Source organism: Leuresthes tenuis, unplaced genomic scaffold, assembly GCF_036924035.1.
Source record: "Leuresthes tenuis unplaced genomic scaffold, fLeuTen1.0.hap1 SCAF_24, whole genome shotgun sequence".
In the NCBI taxonomy this organism is placed as follows: domain Eukaryota; kingdom Metazoa; phylum Chordata; class Actinopteri; order Atheriniformes; family Atherinopsidae; genus Leuresthes; species Leuresthes tenuis.
Window position 1 is genome coordinate 5714902 of NW_027325378.1, and position 24266 is coordinate 5739167.

General features: G+C 39.5%; 1 protein-coding gene across 5 annotated transcripts in view; it reads left to right on the forward strand.

Moving 5' to 3' along the window:
• LOC140284737 (A-type potassium channel modulatory protein DPP6-like) overlaps positions 1–24266 on the forward strand; it is a 236913-nt gene that overhangs the window by 129623 nt on the left and 83024 nt on the right. The window contains exon 1 of one of the 5 annotated variants that reach the window (XM_072378719.1): positions 2102–2394. The exons of the other annotated variants lie outside the window; for them this stretch is intronic. Within the exon in view, the coding sequence (XP_072234820.1) occupies positions 2338–2394 (57 nt within the window). The 5' untranslated portion in view covers positions 2102–2337. Of the gene's footprint in view, positions 1–2101; positions 2395–24266 lie in introns of those variants that run through there. 5 annotated transcript variants of the gene reach the window in all.

Here is a 24266-nt window from a genome sequence, read left to right on the forward strand (position 1 = left end):
TACCAGTCTTACATGTCTTACTACCTGGGCATAGTGACAGAAATATCACAAGAAGTTACTTTTATTAAAGTTACCAACTGCAACTTTAATAACAACTAGACACATCATTTCTTCATACCCTTTTTTACAACGTGTGCAAGTTCAACACCCAGAAATGAAAACAGTGATGAGTTAAGTGCAGCTGAAAACACAACAGCGCTTTACTGTAACATTACTCAGTTAGGGTTAGGAAATGATCATGGTTACTCAGCCACATATATGGACGGCATTCTGCTGACTGACTTGGTGACATATCAACATAACAGCACATAATGACAACACATTCTCACTTCCTCGTTGCGTTAGGTAACACAATCATTTGCTTAGGTTTAGAAATAAAAACTGACATCATAGCAAGGGCGCAAATATATTTGTGCCATGCACTGTCACCATTTCAATGTAACTGACACATGACCATGCCATGAACTGTATTCCTCAGGATGACTTGTAACAACTTTAATGGTCTCTTCACCTTTCGACTTTTTCTGAACACCTCTCCTTGCCTCATTGCGTGTCTTACATGGCCTAGGAAACGAGCTACAGAAAATGACGATAGGCTATCTTTTTGACTATTTATCCGGATCCAGGGTCTGTGTAAACAAAAGACAGAGTACAAGATGGCGTCCAAACAAACCCATGAGTGACGTCAGCTTCGGCTCAACGCTAATAGCATAAATGTAGCATCTACGAGCACAGACATTATGGAAAACAAATCAAACCACCCTTTCTCATGTAGAAAACAAAGTATTTTGTTGTTTTTGTTTCCTTCACATACTCAACATAGCAACAGCTATTTATCAGGGGACTGTTAAAAGTTGCAATTGCAAATTACCAGAAAACTGAAACTAGCAAGGCAACTTGTTCAAAAAAAGCAATTACAAAACCGCATTTTTCTCACGAAACAACAGAATGACATATAATTTTAGAGTATCTGAAAGTGTCTTATTTCCTTTGAGGCCATGTTTTTGAAGAACATGCTTTTTTCCCCCTTGTCCGCTGTGCTCTGTCGGTTACATAAAGCAACACTGCAGAGATGCGCTTGGGACTCCAAGGTAATTGACTTCACCCTGCCGCCACCTGACTTTAATTAACAGTGCAGCACATTCGGTTGCAAACCTGCAATATAGCGAGTCAAACTGGAGTGCAGGATATTAATTAACTTAAAGTACATCTCAGAACAAATCAAAGTAAGTAATTTCCTCTCTTGTTTAATAGTGATTGTACAACACCTCTTGCAGATGTAATTAATTGAACAAGGCTGTGAAGGGACGCTTGATTGGTATCATGTAACATTGACAACACGCAAGCTTTTTCAGATTTAATGCAGAATTAAGCTTTTTTTCTGCCCCGTCTCAGATTTTGTCAGCTTCAAACTGGTTGAATATTATTTTAAGCACATTTTCCCTCAGTTTTTACACTTTCTTGCCACTTCTGCATAGTCAGGATAATAACTTAAATAGATATTTAAATATATATTTATTGCAGCCACTCATGTCTCAACTTTCATTTCAATCATGCTACTATCCCACTATCTCTGCTCATGTAGGCTCATAACATCTAAAATATATTATATAAGTTGCTTAGTTTCTCAAAACCATCAAAGCGAGTTTATTGCAGTAAATTCTCTGCAATTGGTTATTATAGGTTATGGAGATGCTGCACCAGCAGCTTTATAACACCACTGGCGTTAAAAAAAGGCGACATAATCCGATTTGAAGACACTTGGGCTTTATTTAGTTAATAAAGCAGATAGATGGAAATAGCAAACATTACAGACTTATGGAAACTGGAGTGCTAAAGTTTGTTTGTGCTTGTAAATGAGTATTTTATCACTTTAGATTCCTCGGTAGTTAAATATAAAAGTGCCACTTGTAATCTGTTTGTGCTCTTAATTTATTTTTTAATAAATATTTGTTAATTTATGTCCATTCACTCTGCGGGTGGGGACCCGAACTCGGAGCCATTGGCGTTTAAAGAAGAGATGCGCGTGTTCTCTCCGTCTCTCTTTCCCCGCTGTCTCCTCCTCCTCCTCCTCCTCCTCTCTTTCCAGTGACTGGATTTTTTTTGTGCCTTTTCTCGTCTTTGAGCTGCGCCTTCTCTCTTTCCACCACTTGTTATTTCACACCTTTGCTCGCCGCGAGGCAAAAGGCGCCGTGAACAGACCGTTTTCTTCTTCTCCCTCTTTTGCTTCTCTGCTGCACCGGCGTATCTTGTCATTATTGGTATATTTTTTTTCTTCTCTTCTTGCCGGGGAAACAACAGTTTTCAGCCCTTTTCCCTCCAAGCATATAGGGAATCATGACCACCGCGAAGGAGGGCAATGCACCGACGAAAGCGGCTCAACAGCAAGATCAGGTACCGACGAGCTTTACTCTCCTCTCGCATAGCTGCGTTACCTGTGCCGCCCTGCTCTGGTTGGCCAACACTGTACGATATTTGCGTGAGAGGTTGTGGTGACTTTTCTGACCGATTAAAATGGGATGCAGAGAGAAATGTCTCTCTCCTGATAGGCGCTTGCAGTCGGAGTCAGTTGGAAGTCAAAGCCGGAGCTTCACCACTTGAGGATTTTACCGCCGCGGCTGTGATAATTAAGATTATTATGCGTGATGACTTCACGCGCTGGAGACAGCAAGCAGTTCTCCATCGATGTGCTTCAACTTACTGCAGAGCGCGCAAAGCAGCTCAATTAACTCCAACTTTAATCAGACTGAGCGCGTGGAAAGGCCTGTAGAGATGATCATATCGCATTTTGAATAATCACTTCTTCCTCGGTCTTTATTATGGGGAATACATGCTCTGACCTCATGCACGCTTGAGTTAACTGTCCAGTCTGAAGCCTGGGAACACTGTTGCATGTCTGTGTGGCGCGGTCGTGCCTCTTCTCTGCTTTAATTGCATTCTTCATAACTCAGTCAGTAATGGAGCATCTTACTGACCGCCTCCTCAGAGGCACCTAAGCATACAGACTTGCCCAATTATACAGGAAATTCGCTTTAGTATGAATATTTCATGATCTGAAAGAAAAATGAAACCACCCCTTCTCTACTGCCTAGTGTTACTGTCAAGGTTAACAATATAGATCTTCCTCAAGTAAGTCTGAGCAAAAAAGCATTGATGTAGCATCACCTTTGAAAGTTTGTGAATTCAAAGTGGATAAAAAATGGTTTGGACACTTTTGAATATTGAGGTGTATTTTGTAATAATCACTGTTGCAAAGCCGCCATTTATTTTTTACAAGGACAATCGAAAATATTTGCAGCGATTTATTGAAACGTGCCAATGTAAATATAGGCTATAAAACCAAAACAGAGTTTGTACAATTCTATTGTGGTTGAAAATTAATATTTGGTCTTAGCACCTTTATTCTCCAACACAGCCTGAACCCTCTTAGACAAACTTTCTTGTCATTTCTTCAAAGAACAGTTCTCCAGGCTTCTTGAAGGACATCCCAAAGCTCTTCTTTGGATGTTGGCTGCCTTTTGTTCCGTTCTCTGTCAAGATGATCCCACACTGCTTCAATAATGTTGAGATCTGGGCTCTGGGGAGGATTCATCCCTCCATAAGACCTGTTGCCACTGATTTTCAGTCCACTTCTTGAATCATTTGGCATACTTCAGCCCTTTCTCCATTTCCCTTCCTTTAAGAATGGCTTCCTCACATCCTTCTTTTGTCCTCCATTCACCTAGTTTCTGTTTAAAACACATTCTGAGGTGTGCTGAGTTTTCACCTAATAGCTCTTTCCAGTTCACCTTGATGGTGCAAAAATGTCTGTTAAACTGTTATATTTGGTATGTTACATAGATGCAGCTGAAGAAGTGGCAACACATTGCGACACACTGCAAATAACAAAGAGCCTAAATTCTGAAATTAGCTCTTTGCTAAGTTGTCTGTTATTAGTCAACACTTGTTTCATCTCTTCAGTTAGGTGTCTTTTTTATGCTTGAATGATTCATAGGTCGGTGTTTAGTAGATTAAAAAAGAAGAAAAAAGAAATCCAGAAGAACTGCACAGAAAACTAGTGAAAAGCAGCCAGTGTCCAAAGAAGAACTTTGACCACCATAAAACATAGAGAGTTACTGCTCAGGACCACTTAAAATGATTACGATGGAGTCTGGCTGGTGGAAGAAAAAGAGACTTTTACACATTATGAATGAACATGTGTTTTATAGTGGTGCCCTGTTATTCTGTCGACAGACCTTCATACTTTTTTTTTTACTCCCAATTTCAAAATATAATTTACTCCTCCAAGACTGCATCTGTCACTGCCACCCTCCACCTGTGTGCTGTGCCTGTCTGAAAATGACAGAAAAGGTGAGAAGGACATTTTTTTTTTTTTTCCTGACAAGTGGACAGTCTTTCCCAGCTGGTAGCAGCAGACTGCCAGTCACATCGTCAGAGGCGCTCTGAGGTCCCCCGGTCCCAGCGTTCGTATTCTGCACATGCATCACAGGGATAAACGTGCAGGGATAAACATCTACATGAGCAAGTGATGGATTCTGAAGTTAGATGATGCTGAATGATAAATGGATGGAAGATTAATGATTGGTTTTAATAAGTTAGTTAATTTGTTTGCGTCAACCAATAATGACTTAAAGTCTGCCAGCTGTCACCTCGTAAAAGGGAAGGCTGTTGTTGTTTTATGCTGTTATTGTAAATTGAAAATTTGTAGCTTTGACAGTCAGTTTGAAAAAAGAGGCAATTTAGGCACCAGGATCTAATAAGCACTATCGCAATTATTACATAATTGGCTGATCAGTAATTGAAGCTGACTATAAGGATTTTTCATAAACATCCACATTTTTTCTGTTCATGTGTATGTAACAGCTGGACGAAACCAGCAGAAGAATATTTTTCATCATCATTTCCACATAAATTTTCACCAGGTTTGACTGCTCCTTATCTAATAACATCTCTTTGCAACTGATTCTGTGGAGGTGCTCTGCTTCAAGTATTCAATAAACCACATTTGGATGAGCAGCTGTTGACATTATGGATTTAGCAGGAAAACCAAACACCACAGCCCCACTGTGGACACTTTCTGCTTTTATTGCAAATGCAAAAAGTAGAGACCAGTCCAGTCCAGTCCAAGCTATTACATATGTCACATTTGCTCCATGTAATTAGTAAGTACAGTCTAAAAAGCAAAGAAATGTCTTTCTTTCTTTTTGTGTTTATTGCCAGTAAATTGTTCTTTACAAGGTGAAGGTGTGTTGTTAAACTATTAATGGGCATAAAATATAATGGTGCCATAAAACGAACAGACTATGGCAAATAAAAGATGCCATGATAGTGACACCTCTGCCTCTTATAGACATTTTTACTCTCTTCTACCATGCTGTGTACTTCTCTAAAATTAAATACTGAAGTACTAGTAAACCATGACATTAAGAGCGCAGCATTAAGCTTAAAGTTGTTCCACTTACAGTAACTTTTACTTTAGCAGCTAGTTCTATGTGAACGTGGGATGAGAGAATATTTGGCACTTTAGCTAGATAAATAAAAAGCTTGATTGCTTTTTCTGTTAGTTTACTTGTTTAATAATAAATTATTAAGTAAAAGCAATTACATAGGGAAATACTGCAGCTCGAATCACTGAATACAGTTCTGGGTTTGACTCTCAGGCCTGTGATATTGGCAGTGTTTTATATTTTGTAGTTTTGAATCAACAGATTTTGATCCCAAATTGTCGTCCACACCAGCAAAAACTGACCTTTTCCTTAAATACAGACTCGGTGAAGCTCTGACTTCAGTGACTAGTTAATTGTGGCTTTCAGGGAAATATTTCTGACTTGAAACTGCAGCAAAGTGAAAAATCACATGAGGTACTTTAGTTTGTAAAATCCACACATGCCTGTTTGCACACAGGCTACATCGGGACACACAAATATACACAGCTGCTGTGATTACGTGAGGTCCTGTAGTGGCCTGCTGATTGATGGTCTGCTTGCAGGGCTTATGGTTCAGGGACAGGGACTCGGATAGAGGGCAGCTCACTAGAGATAGCAGCAGCAGCTCTCCAGTAATCAAGTGAGTCACAGCACTAACACTCATTACTGAAACAAGGTGGAGGTTCTTAAGGGTGCGAGAGGTCGAGCCAAGGAGGGGGAGGTGGTGCATTTGCAGAGGGAAGACTAATTTAAAACCGTTTTCAAAGCACTTATCTTTGGGTTCTTACTAAGATGGAGCTGAAACATCAGAGTGCTGTGATTAGAAATTGGACTCATAGGGTTTGCTCAGATGTGATTCTGGTGCTTTATGTGGATACACAGTGGCAGCAAAGTGATTTATCCTGCAAAGAGGAAATGTCTGTAATGTCGCAAACCAGCTGACTTGGTAAACATGAGCATGCTGTCAGCACTTCACCAGTTTAGTATTAGTATATTTAGTATTTAGCCATTTTGAGTCCATCGTGGCTCAAAAAGCGCAATAATCAGCCTGCTGTCCATTTTTGGGCTGTGGCTGAAAAACTTTGTAAACCTCAGTTGGTAATACAAGCTAAAGCCAGAGACTTGGATGCTGTTATAGACGAGCTGGAACATACAATCTGCCAGTTGAAGTTAAATTTGTAGCATTTCATACTAGCCGAGCAGTACGGGACTTTTTTCGGAGCCAAAGCTTCAGATCATGCCATTTCGGCAGCTTGACTAACAGCTGAGCAGAGCAGCCTGAGGGTGTCATAAGGAGAATGGTCATCTCAGCTCCAAAACAAAGAGGAATAATAGACACAACCATAATGCTGCATCTCACAGCTTGCTTATTTAGATTTTTGTTGGCGCTTTGTCTTGGTTAGGTATTTATTTTACATTTAGGGTACATGAATGTGCTTTTTCCACCCCACTGAGTTATCTGCTGGCAGGTGATCAGAGTTTTCTGGTGTTGTGCACATCAGATGATGCATGTCACTGTGCACGTGGCTATCTTATGTCCTGGCAAGCAATAGAATTTAAAGTGACAAATACCTCAGGGTGGAATGAGCTGTTCTGAATAAATGAATGTAAAAGAAAAATCATTCAGAACACAACATTTATGTAATATTAATGCTGTGCATTGACAGGTTTGTTTTCCATAAGAGAGAATACCTGCTTAAAAACCCAATAGCTTCTGCACTGTAAAATATTAGTGACATGTTGTTTATCTGTAATAGAGCCTGTCGAGCATAAAATAGGAAGAGGCCCACTTGAAAGTCAAACTAAAATATTGGTGAGAGGAAGTCAGACGTGAACGTGCTCTTTAAGAAGGTGAGATGTTGAAATATTGCAGAATTGATGGCATTAGCCATGTTTATGTTTTCTTGCACTGGGAAAACATGTTTGCTTTTAATCAGCTGTGCTTTGTTTCAGACGCCTGGGTGGCCTGCTGATGAACAGTTTAAAAGTTCTTAAACAGATGTTAATTAATGTTGCACACATGACACAGCAGGTACACAGTGACATCATCTGCACACAACATGCTTTAGCTTTTGTCGTTGAACATAATTTAATTTGTCCAATCAGGCCTTAAATATTCCTTTTAATCAGTCATTGTACCTCTGCATGACCTGACGCGGTACATGTGCTTGTTCAAAATGGTCACTGTACTCTAAATTCAATTTTCCAGCAGACGGGGTAGCCAAAATGTGTTGCCAAACCAGATGTCAGGGTAACCTTTCGATCAGTGAGGAGGCTGCACAACAGGAAGATGGCAGGTTAGAATTTTGCACTGACATGTGCAAGTGCCCAGTTTTACATGTTCAGAAGCAAAATTCAGCAGTCAAGTAACATGTATCCAGTGACATCCTAGTGATCTGTAGACTCAAAAGTTTCAAAATGCAGGCTACTTATTTAGATATTAACTGTGTTTTGCAATTCATTTTCACATGAGCTTTTTTAGAGTGGCTACTTTGTCATGAACCACTGGGCTTCCTGGTAGTCAAAAACATAATGACCTGCAAATTACAAATGGAGACCAAAGCAGGAATGTAAGAAATTGTGAGGGGTAGAAACGTAGAAAAGAGTAATGATTAGAAAGGGGTGTACAGGACAAGTGTCAAACTGGCTGTCTCTCTCCTGAGAATGAATTAGCGCCTTCGTCCTTTTCAGAATCTGTAGCCAAGTTAGCAGTAGTGGGATATGTGACGTGCATGTCATGTAAGAACATGCATGGAGATGTCAAATGTCAACGTCCTGCATTTGTGAAGGTAACAGAGTAAGAGGACTGTAGTACCTGTGAATTTATTTTATTTTTTTTAGCACCAACACTGTGCTGTTTCACGTTCTGCCATGAGATCTTGTTGGTCTAGATGACATAAAAGAATGCAGTTGAACTCATGATGGCACCACCATCATCCTCGAATTTAAGGAAGAAAAAAAAATTACAACCAGATCTCAACTGTCAGCTTACCATGGGATGGCTGTTATCTGACTCCAGCATTCCTATCTGCAGTGAATTCAAACAGAGAAAAAGCCTTTCAAGGTATGAAGACCTTCAGGGAGCTGTAGTCCCCGTTGCCCTTGGCGAAATCCTATAACTCTGTGGTCTACAAGCACCTTATGTTAGCAACTGTCATAGCAGTTTCCCTCACAGCCTCAGTGAGTTGTCCATGATTCAAAAATTCGCAATCCATTAAGACCTGATGCATCGCTCCAGCTCTCATGTTTAGAGGGCATTCGAGGTCTGAGGGTCAAAGAAGAGACTTGGCAGCTAGAATAGCTTGACTTCAACTGTGTAAGAAGTTTTGTTTTGGAGTGCATGCAAAATGCTGAAAACGAAGTATAAAAGACACAAGAAACATTTATCAACCCCCAGGGAGTTTTTTTTTTTTTTCATATGTATGAGGTTCATCTGAACTCCTCACAGAATATTCTTGGCATAATTTGAATGTTTGAATCGGTTCGGGTTTCTAGTGACTTTGCCTTCAACTCAGATTGACTCACTGGAGCACATATCCCCTCAGGAAATACACAGATTTAATTTAATACCAAACAACTGCATTAGACTTATTGTGATTTCCCCCCCCCCCCAAGATGAATCAGTAGTTTACATGTTGTTCAGTCACTTCTGTCTTTTCTCCCCTAAATGCTGTTCCCTTTTTTAGAATAACGGCTTTTCAATCAGAGAGGGAAGCAGAATGGACAAAATAGATTAGTATGATTATTCAACTTTGGAGTTCTAATAGACAATATTCCAATTGCTCCTGTCTGCTGAGCACCCTTGTCTGATAAGACAGAATGGAAGATGGATTTGAAGGAGGATTGGATGCCCCTAATGTTTGTGCCATAGTTCATCTTCAGGGCAATTATGAACAATTGAGCCGTGATGTTGGGGCCTGAAGTGGGGATTAGAGGCGAGTTTGCCATGCAGCCTCCTCAGTGATTCATCACAATTGTTTTCATGATTTAAATGTTCTTTGCCAAAACTGCTTATAAAACATGGGGGGGGGGTGCTTTAATTCAGCAATAAATATTCAGCGTTTGAAGCAACGGTCAAACTAAATGTCATGACAATCCTCCATCTCCTTAATAGCCGATGTAGACATCAGGCGTGTGTGTGAGCCTTCGTCAAAACACCTCAGGAGGAGTTTCCAAATACGTGGAAAGCTGCCTCATTTAGGAAAAGGTCAGCAAACCTTCTGTCAGATGGAAGAAAAAAACGTATTTGTGTCTTTTGTTGCATTTTAATTGTGTCTCTGAGGTGTCGGAGTCAGCACAGAATATGCATCCAGATTCCAGTAAACACTGTTCAGCTCTTCTTTATCAACTCACTTGGTCATATTTCCATAAATGTAGAAGCTTGCAAAGAATACTAAGAGTTTCTTTCCTTTAAGTATATATTTTTAGGAAGATATATTAGATGAAGGTATGTGGAATGATTTATGCAACATTAAGATCTTTAATAGTTAAACTGAAGTCTGATATTTATTTTTTTTAGTTACTGAGCAAGACAGGTAATCTTATTTACACTGTAAGGAGTATATCGCCTTGCATCTGTGCGTGTTCACCAAATGCAGCAAATGTGGGTGAGTGTGTAAGTAGTGTCTTTGTATTCTTGTCTTCATTTGGTTGTGTTTATCTGTGCTTCGGCTCAGTCTGTTTGAGCTCGTGTTTTCTGGCCTTATCGACCGGCTGTAATTAGGGGCCCAGAGCTTTTGAGCAGGGAGGCGATCAGGAGGCGCCATGTTCCACCGAGCCTCTAATTGAAACGCTGAGCGTTTCCAGGTTCGCCGTCAGCCCCCCTTGGGTCCTGCTGTCGTCTCCGTGCCACCTCCACGTCGCTGACAAACATTCAAAGGAGCGAATGGTAGTCAGGTACGATAAGCAGGTAATTGCCTGTGGGCTCGGATGCGAATTAGAAGGAGCACGTGCTCCGGGTTCGTTGAACATGCTGCCAGGGGTTGTTTGTGCCACAGTGGGGGGAAGTTTGACAGCTCAAAGTGATGCACACAACAACGAAGAGCTTGGACCCTTATTGCCTTTGTCTTATTTAAGCTTTGCATACAGAGTTTGCCCTGGATGTCTGGTAATTTGTCACAAATACTCATTTGCAGTGTTATTTTTCCTGTAAACAAACAAAAAAATCCTCCTCACTGCTCAGTGATGCTAATTGCTTGAAGAGGCAGCTAATAAAGCCACTCAGTAGCCTGCAGGGGTAAAATCTGTGTCCAGATCTTGGCATCTGGGTGCTTAGTCAGGCACAGACATGGAGGAATGAGCTTGTTTTTCAAAGCCTGGGCTGGTCCTCCAACCAGTGTTCTTGCTGACATTTATTGCTTCTAACCCTTAGTGTTGTTATTTTGGTGGCCATAAGTCTCACCTTACTGCTGGCACTCCAAATTGACCAGCTTGAAGATTTTAATGTGACAGCTCGTCACATCATCGTGAAAGGAGCCTGAAGGTAGGCAGTGCGATGCGATATCATCCTGGCTGACAAAAAAAAAAACATGCGTCCCTGCCATCTGTCTGACAGTCATGTTGTCAGCTCCCTTCTGGACCGCCTATTAGCTGGCACACTTCCCACTCCTGCTTCCTCCAGCTATAAAACAGAAAGGAGTCGGTCAGAGGCGACAATGTCAACCCTCTGGTGATCTTCCACGGTAAAAATATTGGCAGTCATTACATGTCTCCTCTGTGGTGTTTAGTGCTCATGCATGAAATACTGACTTTCATCATGACATTTGCTGGACACACTCCAAACACTCAGCGGTATCCTGGTTTCTATGGAGAGGCTATAACTCGGTGAGCAGTTATGCACAAAGAAAACGCATAAAAAATGTAGTCGAGGAGGAGAATACTGGTCATTAATTGTGCTGCCACACTTTGCTAAAATAGAGACCAAAACTAATCAAATTCTCAAATGAAGTGTATCTCATCCTGGCAAATAAGCATGCAGCACTAATTTCAGTGTTCCAGTGAATTTGCATCTAACTTTGTTCAAACATCAAACACCACGGGAAGAGTGATTGGGGCTTTTGATTTGGCCATTGTTCTCCTGATATGAAAATGTGATACATCTGCACTTTGCTGGAATTGGCATTCCACGCAGGGTGCTAATTACTGCACAAAGTCAGTCCCACACACATTTAAAGTGGTTCCCTAATCACTTTAGTCCCGGGAAATTCAAAATATGGCTCAAGGGAACATGCTCACAAAATATTTTACACCGTAAATTTAGCTTGTTTCATATATAAGGTTTCCTCAGTAATCACTCAGACAAAATTTACATAATGTATTCATTTCCATTATACCATCAAGCAGAGTTACTGTAAGATTTTAAGTGGCAGTAAGTCAACATGACTGAATCTCCCTTTTTACAGTTTTGAATATTGGAAGTCCACACAGCTCTGGTTTTACACTCTTGACTTCTCATTCAAGTGATCCTCAGGGTGCTGTCAGTTACCTCAGGATTACTTCTACTTATATCTGACATACAGCCCCCTCCCCACATGTCAGGGAAGGGGAAAAAAAGCTGTACCTTTGGGTGATCTCTGAGTTTGATAGAAGCTAGAAAGCACATAAATCAGTTTTTATCACCCATTTCTGATCAGTTCTCACTGACCCTTCTGTTGGCTTCAAGATATCAAAATGAACTGTAATTGTTATACTCGAGTGGCTGCACTATGAGCAGAGAACACTTGCTCTTTGAATTTATTAGCCTCTCAAATCTTAAGGTGCTCTTTCTTATGCTTTTTACTCTTCATCTCAATTTTAAAGATTTTTAAAAAAAAATATCTTTTAGGTATAATGATGACATCAAAGTGAAGATGATGTCATCAAAATGAGCAATTGGGACCAAAAATTCTATAATTTGTGTTGTATTTAATTGTGTTGTAATTGAATTTTTTTTTTGTCTAGAAAGAGGGCTTTTTGCTTATTTTGTTGATCAAACGTTTCTGTGGAAGGCTTTTAAAGCAGTCAGACATTGTAATATTCAAAACCTAGTACATTTTTGGGGTTTTTTTTTTGTTTATGTTTCATATTTTAACATTTTCACTGGGTAGTAATCTCTTTTTCGGTTATTAAATAGTAAAACTATATGTCCAGCAATCATATTGTAGTAAGAGGAGAAGTAGAACCAAATCATACTGGATTTTTATCGTATAGCAACCACTCTCGCTTGACTTGAAGCACTTGAAGCTACGCAGTGCCTCCTGGTTTGTTGCTCTTGCAGTATTGTCTGAGAACTTGTGCTGTCAACTGTTGCCACACATCCAATTGTGAAATGACTTAAATACTTTAAAAGTGAGACGATATTTACTGTCGAACCAGTGCTGCACGTCCTTCCTGCAGGGAGCAGAGAGTGGGGTTGTTTGAAGAATAAAGGTGAAAGGAATGGATAAGGTAATGCAAAATCAGGCTATTTTGATATATGATAAAAAAAAAAGCTTGTCTCATTCTTTATATCATTTGGGAAATGCTAGTGATGAATAATTACTGATTATTTCAAGGTAACAGCTGCCGATTTCATCATTTGGTTGGAAAAACAAAGATCATGCAGACATTTCTGCAGTGCACACAGCCTCACATTGTAGCTACTTTGCAAAGGTGTTTGATTATCTGTGGACGTTAAATTATTGCACTGCAGGCACAGTTGAGTTGCGCAACATCAGACAAGTCTGACAGTATGTTTGTTTGTGTACTTTATATGTATATATATATATATGAATGATATTACAAAAATGAGAAATTATCATGTTACTTTTACTCGGGTTGGTTTTCTAAGGGAGAACACCCATCTGCATAGTAATGAATACAATGATTATAAAAAAAGATGTAAAAATGCTGTCTGTTCCTCTGATTGAGGGACTGTTACTGCTCGAGTCCTCACTGTTCAGTGCTTCTCTTAGTGTTGCCAACTGTTTGAAATTAAATGTAGCGAAAATCTTCAAAGATGCTAAATGTCCTTATATTTTCCTATACGCTAAGTAACATTTCATATAATTTCTACTCTGTGGTCTTCTAAACTCTATTTTACTATATCTGAATTCTCAATAAAGCTGCTCTTGTTCACAGATAGTCTGAAATTATGACTGAAAAGCAGCCTAATAAGACCCGCAGTCACTTTGACAGCATTGCAAGACTGCTGCTCTTTGTTAAAATCCAAAATTTTATAGCTGCCGTGTCGTCTGACAAAATCGCCATTCACGAGAGCCACACACTTTTGTTATATTGCCATGTATGATGATCTCCCAGGGAGAAAGTTTGAATATTTGGAACATTTTCTCACACAGTTCCCAGCTTGACTGAGCACAGGGACCAAACTGCATGTGGAAGCAGCTCCCAGGCACCGCAGATGGAAGTGTTTCCGCAGGTAGCGAAGATCACAAAGTTACTAGAGACACCATTGATAAGAGGATTGTGGCAAAACTGTAACCCTCTCTCAGCATCCTATTTAACCACATACGTATTACCTTCAGAAAATTCCTTCATTATTAGCAAATTGGTTTATTCCATCATGGGCAAAATCCGTAACAGTGTTATATTTCATCAACCACTGGCTGCTCTGATGTCTGAATAAATTTTACTGAACTTTGACTCAAAATAAGCAACTGCATTGATGTACTTTAAACTGGGCAGTGTTTTCTTTACTTACGGTGATTGTGAGTTTGTTGTATGCGTTCATCTTCGTCCTTACTTGAAATACAGGATTCTGCCTGTGATTCTGTATTACATTCTGTAATAAATGCAGCTCCTCTCTTAACCAGAGGGGAAAAATGCACACATTGCTGTTCATTGAGAAGACATTTTCAGGTTAACACTTTATTTCTAGCCCTGTATCATTTCACAGCAAATGCAAAAATTAGATTTACGACTTGAATTATTTGAAATCGTCTTAAGGTGCACTCAGAGCCGGGCAAAACTGCTTTATCCTTTCGTGTTTCCCATCCATGGAGTAAGCTTCAAAATACCTTCAGCTTACAGACAATCCACTCCTGATACACCTTTAAGGGTATTTTCCAGACTACCCCAAAGGAAAACAGTCTTTTACATATATTTCTTAACAAGTGGTGAAATGTGTCTAGCCTGCATACCTTGCCTTATCTTTCTCTCCGTGTGTTCTTTTTTACAACTCCAACTAAAAGAAAAGAGAATGCAGTGATTTGGAAATCTCGCAATCATTTATTCACAGTAGGTCTTAGAAAACATAAAACATTGAAAGTGAGACACTTTTATAGCTAATCTGGACTTTGATGGCAGTGCTTTAACATTATTTCTGCTAGACATTTCATTACTATAAGAAAAAACAATGCAGATCATGTCCATGTGTGATCTTGGGCTTATACTGGTGAAACAGGATTAAAACCAGCAAATCAATTACTGCTGAAGGTTTTTAACATTCGATCGTAGTTAACAAACTGTCTGTACTCGTATTTGTATTGGAGGAGGGTTCGGCTTCGTTGTGACTTCAGTTTAAGGCTAAGATCAGTGTGTTTGGAGCAGTGATGGGAACTGAGTTTACAGATAGTCCACAGTCAGCTGCAGTGGAGTTTAATTTTGAAGTTGGGAACATATGGACAACCTGTGCGCCTCTTTTTTGATACGTTTTGGATTGGGGCCATGCTCCTGCAAGAGAGCAGTTGGCTTCAGTAAACAGAAAGAATCTTGCAGCTTCTCTGATGTGTTTTAGGCAGCGGGGGACAAAATAACATGTTAGAAAATCGATTTCATCACACTGAGAGCCTTTATGCCGATCTCTGCTTTGTGGCAACAGAATGCATTATGGAGCATTAACACATTAAGACCACTGAACAGCTGCTTTCCACATGCGTTTCCACTGACTGGACGCACAAATTTTCACTTGACTTTTAAAACACATCTTTAATTCATGTTTGTTGTGGTCCTGCGGTGGCAGTGAGTGTTTACATGTTTGGAGAGTAACCAAAGCTAGATGATTAGCAGTCGGTGCCAAAATGGCTCTGTAGCTGTGCTCTAAAGAAAAGAGCGAACAAGAATGATGGCATCACAGCAAACGGCAGCCGTGAGTCATGACTGTTTATTCCAAGATTCAGTGATGCCATCCGTTTGCAGTGCCCCAGGGAACACGGAGCTTGACAATTCTGCATTATCACGTTGGGGAAAGTGTGAAGTCTATACCACAGTGACGAACACTCGCCGCCCTGTTCATCAGTCTGTTTCCCTTGGCCCTGCTGGAACGGCTTCAAACTATTTTTGACAACCAGGTCACACATTTCATCTGAACACAACAGTCACACACAAGTTGGATTTTATCTCTTCAGAAAACCTTTTATTTATCTGTTAAGGCATAGAGATTATTAAGATGAGAGACTTGTGAGTGGCATCCTGACGTGTGAAACGACAGCATGTATTTTAAACTTTAGTGATGTTTCCTGCTGTTGAACTAAAGTTTTATTCGCCTATTTTTCTGCTCTTGAGCTCTTATTCCACAGGTTAGCTAATCCATAAAATACATTTTTATTACAATTAACAACTGATTAGCTTTTGTTGATACTTCTGCCGTGGTAACGAGGCTTATCTAAAAAACAACAGGCAGCCCTACTTGTAACATCAATTTTCACCATAAGGGAGATGAATAATTATCATCAGATAATTGCTTTGTTTAATTGTGTTCACTTTTTAATGCTACTTTATTATTGGATAAGGCTCACAGCTCAATTTTATACCTTTTTAAAATAAACTGAGCTGTCTTTTGGCATTAAATATTGATGCCTTTTAGGCTTTCTGAACGATCTGTGACATGTGTTAAAAGACTTGACAGAAAGGAAAGAAAAGACTGAAATAAACAGTTAGATTTTCACTGTGTCACACTGTCAAAATACGGCAGCTGATATACTTTCAAGCTCGAGAGCTTAAAAGCTATCCTTTTCTCTGGAATTGACCTTGGACTCCAGGTGAGTTGGATGGGTTACTTTGAAAAACATCGAAGTTTAATACTAAGGGATCAAATTTTTCAATTCAACAACTACATTTTCTTTATTCTGTTTTATGCTCAGCTACAACTTAAGCTCGATTCATCAGCTTGTCAATGTCCTGTATATTTCTACCAATTGATATCCACTTTCCGCAAGTGTTTACTCAGACACAAACACTTGATGATTAGGAGTTAAATGCATACAGCTAGGTCTAGCTGAGGTTATGAGATGCATGATTAAACAGTGACAAAATTTACATGACTACAGTTTACATACATTTTATGTTCATGCATCGAGATCCTTATCATGTCACTTGAAAGCTGCCTGATAGAAAATATCAGCCTAGCTATACATTACGATGGCACAGTGTAAAGCCATGGATTCTGACACAGCGATGTGTTGAACAGATCTGTGATTTACATTTTCTGGTGTGACAGAGCTGGTTTAGGTCCAATAATCAGATTTTTAACAATGAAATCGCTTCAAGTACATCAGAACATGTTTTTTGCTCACTAGATATGGAAGCATTCAGCTCCTGAAAAATAAATTATTAAAGTTTTGTTAGATTTTGACATATAGTACCTTTTATTTGGTGTTTCTTTGAGCTGCAAACTTCAGTTATTATTAATATTTTCCCCATTTTGTTTAAAGTTACTTTGTCAGAGAAGTACCATAGCTGCAAAGATGTAAAATAGTCCAGATTATTGAATAGTAAAATTTGTTTAAATTGTTTTATAACACTATAAATGCTCTTCTAGGCTTGTTTAAACTTAAATGATTAAACCACTATGATTCCAAATTAAGTGACTGCATCCACTTGGTTGAGTAAATTCTCTGTTACATCTCAGACTTTAAATTTCCCTTGTTTGGACATATTGCTTAATTTTAACACACCATTATATAACAGGTCTTGTTTGTGTAGCATATTAATAGTCCTTAAGGCTTGGCAGCACTTCACCCCATCATGTTTCTCAGTTGCCTCTTGGTTTTCAGCTTTACCCCAGGCTTTGAATTATTATTCCTTCTCGCGTGAAACTAGCAAAAGAGTCATAGAAGTATGTTCAATTTCATGTTATCTATTTGTGAAATGAAGTCAAGAGGGAGAACTTCTCAGTATTGCTGCAGATGTCTTGATCCACTGTCATATAACTGACCTTCTGTTGTTGTATCCCCACAGGTGGGAGTTGTAAAAATCTATGCTTTAATCAAGTTTTATTTACATCCAGAGTGAAGATCCAAGGTTGATCAGGTTGATCAACTATAAATATCGGAAGATCCTCTGTACAACAGATTGCAGCAGTCATAATATTAATCTTAACATTGGCTTTATACTGCCATACTGCTTAAATCAAAAGGTTGACGTTCATTTTAATTGTCTACTTTAATCTAGATGAAAGTTTCTTATTAAGCTGTTGGAGAATGTTTCTACATATTATGAAGTTACCTCTCTTTGTCTTGGTGCAAACTTTATTTGCGTCAGTCCTAATATGTTTTATTTAACAAGTCAACATATCACACACCTCATAGCTTCTGCATTTTGTAAACTCTTTTGCTCTTCTGGTCAATACCAATAGTATAAATAAAGGATACCCAAGTTCAGAAAAACAGGATTCTGTGACTCTTTTAATTATTGACTTTCTGTTGCTTCTCTCGAGGGCGAACGGCTAGTGTGCTTCAGTCACAGCCTGAGGAAGTTTTCTTGGTAAACCCTTCTCTCTGTTGACTGGCTATTACACTTGGGATGAACCTTCTGACAGCATGAGCCACATTTTAATGGCATTAGACTTCAATAGAGGAGAAGCAATAAAAGCACAGACCTTTTACAGTCACTTTATGCACCCAACAATTTCCTTTTAGGCTATAGCCTGTATTTTCTAGATTGCAGAACATTGATATCTGATAGAAATTCTGTCTAGTGAAAAAATGTTGCCATTTCTCTCAAACAGAGGAATACAATAGCGGGAATATGTGTTTCAACCTTCTCAAGGTTCCCAGCCACATTGCAGCTCACATTAACTCTGAAAGGTACCGAGCTCCTTTTGTGTTCTCATTTGGAGATAAACTCCAACAGTCCAGAGTCAGGTTCTCTCTATCCAGCCTACATATCAGAACAGGGTCACTACTTTACTGCCTGGGGATTCTTATTGGACAGTAATAGTGTCTGAGATACCCAGCAGGTGCCTGAATAAACCCTCTAATAGAGCAATTATTCTCAAACAAAAAGGTCACCTCAGGCATGACGACAGGCCCGGAAATCAATAAAGCTCCCAATTACGAGCGAAGCACTGAGCCTATATTTGGTCTCTGGCTGCTATCTGTCCAGGAGAAGATCAGATTTCAAGGCACACTCATTCCCTCAGTGAGTCCTTGAGATTAAGTCACTGGATTTTATTTTAGGATTCTTTGTTTCGTCCCCTTTAAAAATGCATGAATGACTCTAGCCCTTCTGAAGTTGTCTCTGTGTTAGCCGATGCTCAGGGATTCATGTGCCCTCCTTCTTCTTAGCTAACTAAAAGATTATGTATTCAGTAGGAGTATGAGTGGATGATGGGCTCCTTGATGGCAAACAGTAGCACTCAAACAGTGATGTTTGTGTGTGTTGGAGAATGTTTTCTTATCTGGAAGAACATGAAAGCACTGAAATATAAAACTAAATCAAGTTTGTCCCTGGAATTCAATTTGCCCTCACTGCCACAAAGTGACAGGCTCTCACTTTGTGTGTTTTGTGACTACAGAGCACACCCTGACCATTAAACAAGGTGTATTGTCTACATGGAGATGCATCTCCTCGAATGGCTGAAAACATCACAATGTGTGTGATTCTACCGCTGCGAGAAGTAATGCGCTCCCCCTCTCATGCTGTGGCCTCATCGATTTTGAGAATGGTTTGTGGGCTGGTTGGATGAACAAGCTATAAGAGTGTAAAACAAGGCTTTTCATGCAAGATCATGATCAAGCTAAATTTGTGCTGGAAAAAAACGAGAGGATGTGCTGCACTTGTTCCACAGATTCATCAGATGACTCCCTAAGGAATATATTTACAACCAAGGTCCAGGGTTTATTCTTAGTTTATATCAGGATTTATCTGTGCTGTGTGTATGCAGCAACATCTCTGAAGTACCACTCAGTGTTGGGCAGTGTAAGATAATTTTCTTTATATAATAAACTAATTTCTTTCTGTGTGAACATCCAGCTGATGTTCACAGAATAAAACAAAACGTACTCGTTTGTTTCGTACTAAAAGTTTGACAACTTAAGAACTTTCCAGTTTGTTTCTAGTTTGTCTAACAAAAACTAGAACTATGTATTTTAAAGTTCTCATTTCAGCAGCGGCATTGTGGATTACTTTCTGCACTCGTTGAAATGAAAACATGGTCACAAATGTAATATTCATAACCTTGTTTTCATTATTAAAGAATCATGTGGCAAGAATTGTTGGCGTTTCGCTACCTTAGAGTGAGCCCTGAGTGTTACATAAGAGGCAGATCTTCCTCCTCTGTCCCCCATGTTGCCTCTATCGAAGCCCTGAATAGACGAGTCAAACACTGGCTTTGCCAGGAGCTCTTTTTTTCCCATATTTTTCTCAGCCACCACATCCAAGGTGTTATGTCCTGTGTAGTGGGGTGGTCAAGACAGAACATGAAAAACACCCATCTTCTCAGAGTTTCACGCTGTCACAGAAACGTTTTTTTTTCAATCATCAGGTCTGAAAGGAGTTGAAATAACTTCAGGGAGGGCAAAGGCCAAAATAGCAAACAAAATGAAGTGATGTTAACATAAAGTAGATCAGCTATCCAAAAGAAACTAGGATACAACCACTCTCTGTACAAAGTAGAGGTAACAGATGGCATAGCAGCATCTTTTCCATTGTGCTTTCCTTGGTAATTTATGCTATAATATGCTATAAATTGTGTGCGGCTGCTTGGGCACAGAGGAGGATGAGTGATTGCTCTGGTTTCATTTCCGATCTTTAAGGTTTGAACTCTCCACCAAGGGAAAATCCTTGGCGAGGTGTTGATATTGGAGCAACTAGTACACCCGCACACTAAAATCTGAGTACATTAAGTAACCTCGCACCACAACAGCCATGACGATGCTTGGAAGGTGAGGATGAACTAGAGTTTTCTCCGTTGCGATCTAAAGCTTCAACACTACAAAGATGATCACTTTAATTCTCTATAAATGCCTGCTACCTGACTTAAGCCTGCTGTGATCTCATGGTTTGAAATGCTGCTGCTTTGTCACTGTCTCTGAGATGCGTACACTCCGGCATCAGTGCTGCGACTCTTCAGCAGTGGCAGAAATTGATGTGGAAAGTCGATGCTTCCCTACAATGTAACTACAAAGTCTGTGTTTGGAGGTTGAACAGACCACAAGGATACCTGGGGAATTACAGACTGACACTAATGCATACTGACAAAGTAACAGCATGTGGCATATATGAGGTGAGACTGGACAACTTCAATCCTGTTTAGTGTTTGGAGGATCCTCCTTAATCCCCCATTGTGGTGGTCAACCATAGAGGTTAAATCAACCTGACTGAGCTATCTCTACCATTTGGTTTAGAGATGTTTTACAGAAAATGTTGGCTGCTGGGTGAGGACATTTAAGGAATATGTAAATATGCAAATATATCATTTTAATAATTTTGTCCTGTAATAAACATTCCTGCTATAAATCGTTTTGTTAAATTGTAATGTGAAATGTTTTTAAATGTCATTCCTGAATGTGAATTCCCAAGAAGATGGAGTAGATGTAACTTTCCAACAAATCAACGTATTTCTCTTTAATTACAACTCCACCATTGTGGGTTTGTGCAGTGCTGTGGAGTCGGGTATAATTAGATGACAAATTGACAAAACAGCATCAATAGCTTTCCCCTCAAGTAATTGACATACACTATTGATTCCAGTCCAAGAGGCATTCCGCATGAACAAAAACCTTGTTAAACATTTTTTTCTTTCTGTGCATATTGACACCAGCAGTTCGCATGAGTGCGGACTATCCTCCACTGGCTTCAATGTAACTAAACACCACGAACAGAAAGTCTACCCCCCCCCCCCTTCATTGCCCCCATGCAGCACCCTCAATTCATGACCGACCTCACAATTCTCGTCTGACCCTCTGCTACTTTCTTTATTGTGCCGAAGGAGGAGAGGAGGAGAACAGTCACACATCCCAACCCAATGACAAGCAGCTCTTAGATTTTTTAAATTACACTCTTGAGGCTACAGTCCACCATTTGCCTCTTCACTCTTTCTGAGAAGTAATTCTCTGCTACTGAAGCTTTTCTTTATATTTTTCCCATCTCCGTGCGAATTGAAATTAAGAAAATGATGCAGATTATTGAAGATTTTTACACCATAGCAGGACTATAGAGTGTGAAGTAAAAGTAATTTCAGAATGAACTTCACATGAATTCATCACTAATGAGGTCATCCCGTTATCATCATGTCATTGTTACCATTTTTGCTATTTTTCATTAAACTGCCCTGTGGAGCTGCTGGATTCCTGCCAGGCTCTAAACTTGGAGTAGTTGTGAAGACAGTGGCAGTAGTAGCTTCTAAATATGTCGGACACAGTGCTGCTATACCATCAGTTGCCTCAGAACTGTATTTTCATCACTGAAAAGAAGAGCAAAGAATGATACTGAAGGCTTTTATCAGTGGAGGCTTCTATCAGTTTTTCATCATCCACCAAATGAATCAGTCAGAATAACCAGGGCTCAGTAAGACTGGAGCTCCTTAAATGCACATTTTCACAGCACCAGAACAAACTTAAGGAGGTCTACTTAAATCAAATGTACTGCAACACTGTAATATGTTTTCCATCCTAACTGCATTATTTAAGACACCTTGGTAATAAACTATTTAAAGGAACACCAAACTGCCCTTTTACTGTAAATGAAAAACCTTTCAGAGTTAAATTGAAAGGAAGAAATATGTCTTTCAGTTAAATGGCACTTCTAGAAACAAAAAAGGGAATCATAAATCTCTTAATATGTCCCCGGTCTTGTAATAGAAACGCAATTAAGTGTTTCTGTAAACTTGAATTACCCAAATATGTATCAGTGCTGCAAATAAGATGAAAAACATTAATGTTCTGTTCTGTTACATGTGTATTTAAATCAGAGTATCTGAGTATCTGACAGTAAATTGTCCTTTCTGTCAGTCAGCTGAACAACTTTGTCTAAATGCAACCCTTAAACTCTGAATGGCAGCTCTTCCCCCTCATAGCAGCGGATGTATTGAGTTTTTTTTTTTTTTTGTTACTACCTTCTGCGGACCGCAATTAGTAGGACTGTTTATGTACAGATTCTGCAGGTCCATCAGTGCATCTGACCCTGGATAGATTGGGTCATGCTATCAAACTCAAACTGTGTAAATGTTTCATGTGAGTAGAGGAAGGTCTTTGCCTTTGAGATTGACATTGCTGTTTTGAATTTCATCGGTGCCGATGACAACTCTCACATGACAGGTGTGCAAACACGCACATGCACCTTTTACCTTGTTTTTTCCTGCTGTTTTAGTGGATAATGTATGAATATTAGGATTGTGTTTGTATGCACATTGTAGGATCAGCTTCTAAAATCCTTAACTAAGTGCTTAAACTGCCTACAAGTTTAAAAAAAAAAACAGTTGTTAATCATGATTGTGAATTCAGTAACTTGTAAAATCCACCACATATGACTTAAAAATAAAAAAACAACATATAGCTGAATGTGTGAGGAAGTACTATAATTCGTTGACTGTTATAGACCACTAAAAAATTTTCAGAGGATCAGATTTCTCATCCTTTCTCTGCCAGATTTGATCGTTTTTAGCCAAACAAAACCTGGACAGGAGAGAGTAATCTGTTTCCAGTTAAGCTTTGCTCCGAGATCCGGCTTTGTATGTGTTGCATGTATCTATATTAATGACTTAAAGGTTATCCACAGAAGAGTTTCCAGAATGTTCATAGGGAACAAATGTTTTTCTCGGGAGAATCTGTGAAGGTCTCCTCGAATCTCTTGACAGTGTGAAGAAACCTCAGTTTATCAGTGGACTCATGATGTTCATTATAAAGAGACTGACCACTGGGTCTCTCTGTGTTCAGACCTGATCCACAGACGGAGGCTTTTGCACACATTCCTCTTTGCTGCAACACTTGCTGGAGACACAAATCGACCTTTCTTTCCTCTGTAGCTTGACAAGAGAGAAAACTTCTCCCTGCTTGGGAGAGAAGAGAGGCTATTTTCAGGTAGAAGCAACAAGAGTGTAGATGGTGGAGAAAAGAGAGAAGAGAGAATGAAAGAAATATTTTTTTGTATATAGTGTTAGTTCCAATAGCTTGTGATTCTGCCTGATTCCTCGTGATATTAGAAAAGAATCCTGCATCACACTGATACAACAGACAATTTGTGGGTGATTTATAGCTTTATGTGTGTGTTCGATTGTGTGATTCTTAGTCGTACAACATTATTTAATGGTAAATACTTATATGTGTTGTTCGTTTTTTGAATGTGGTCCTTGTTTAACTTACCGTCATCCATTTCCAGTTGGCTCTCAGGTGTCGGGTTGCCTGTTGGCCTCTGAGCATGTCCATCAAAGCCGACAGCTTTGCCATCTCATCATATGCCAAAACTGTTTTGGCTCACACCTGAGGATTTGTTCCGGATCACATAGAGGCTCATCGGTGGTGGTTGTTTTAGAATGATCCTTATTTTAGTTCATTCTACTCTCCAGTAATTGTCTGCTGGGTGACCGAAGTGCCACGCTCAAACTGAAATGTCAGGCTTTGTATCTGAAAAGACGGTGAGAAGGGACACGATAGGGGAGCATTAATCTGGATTGATGAGAATGGTTTTGCCATTGAAACCATGCGA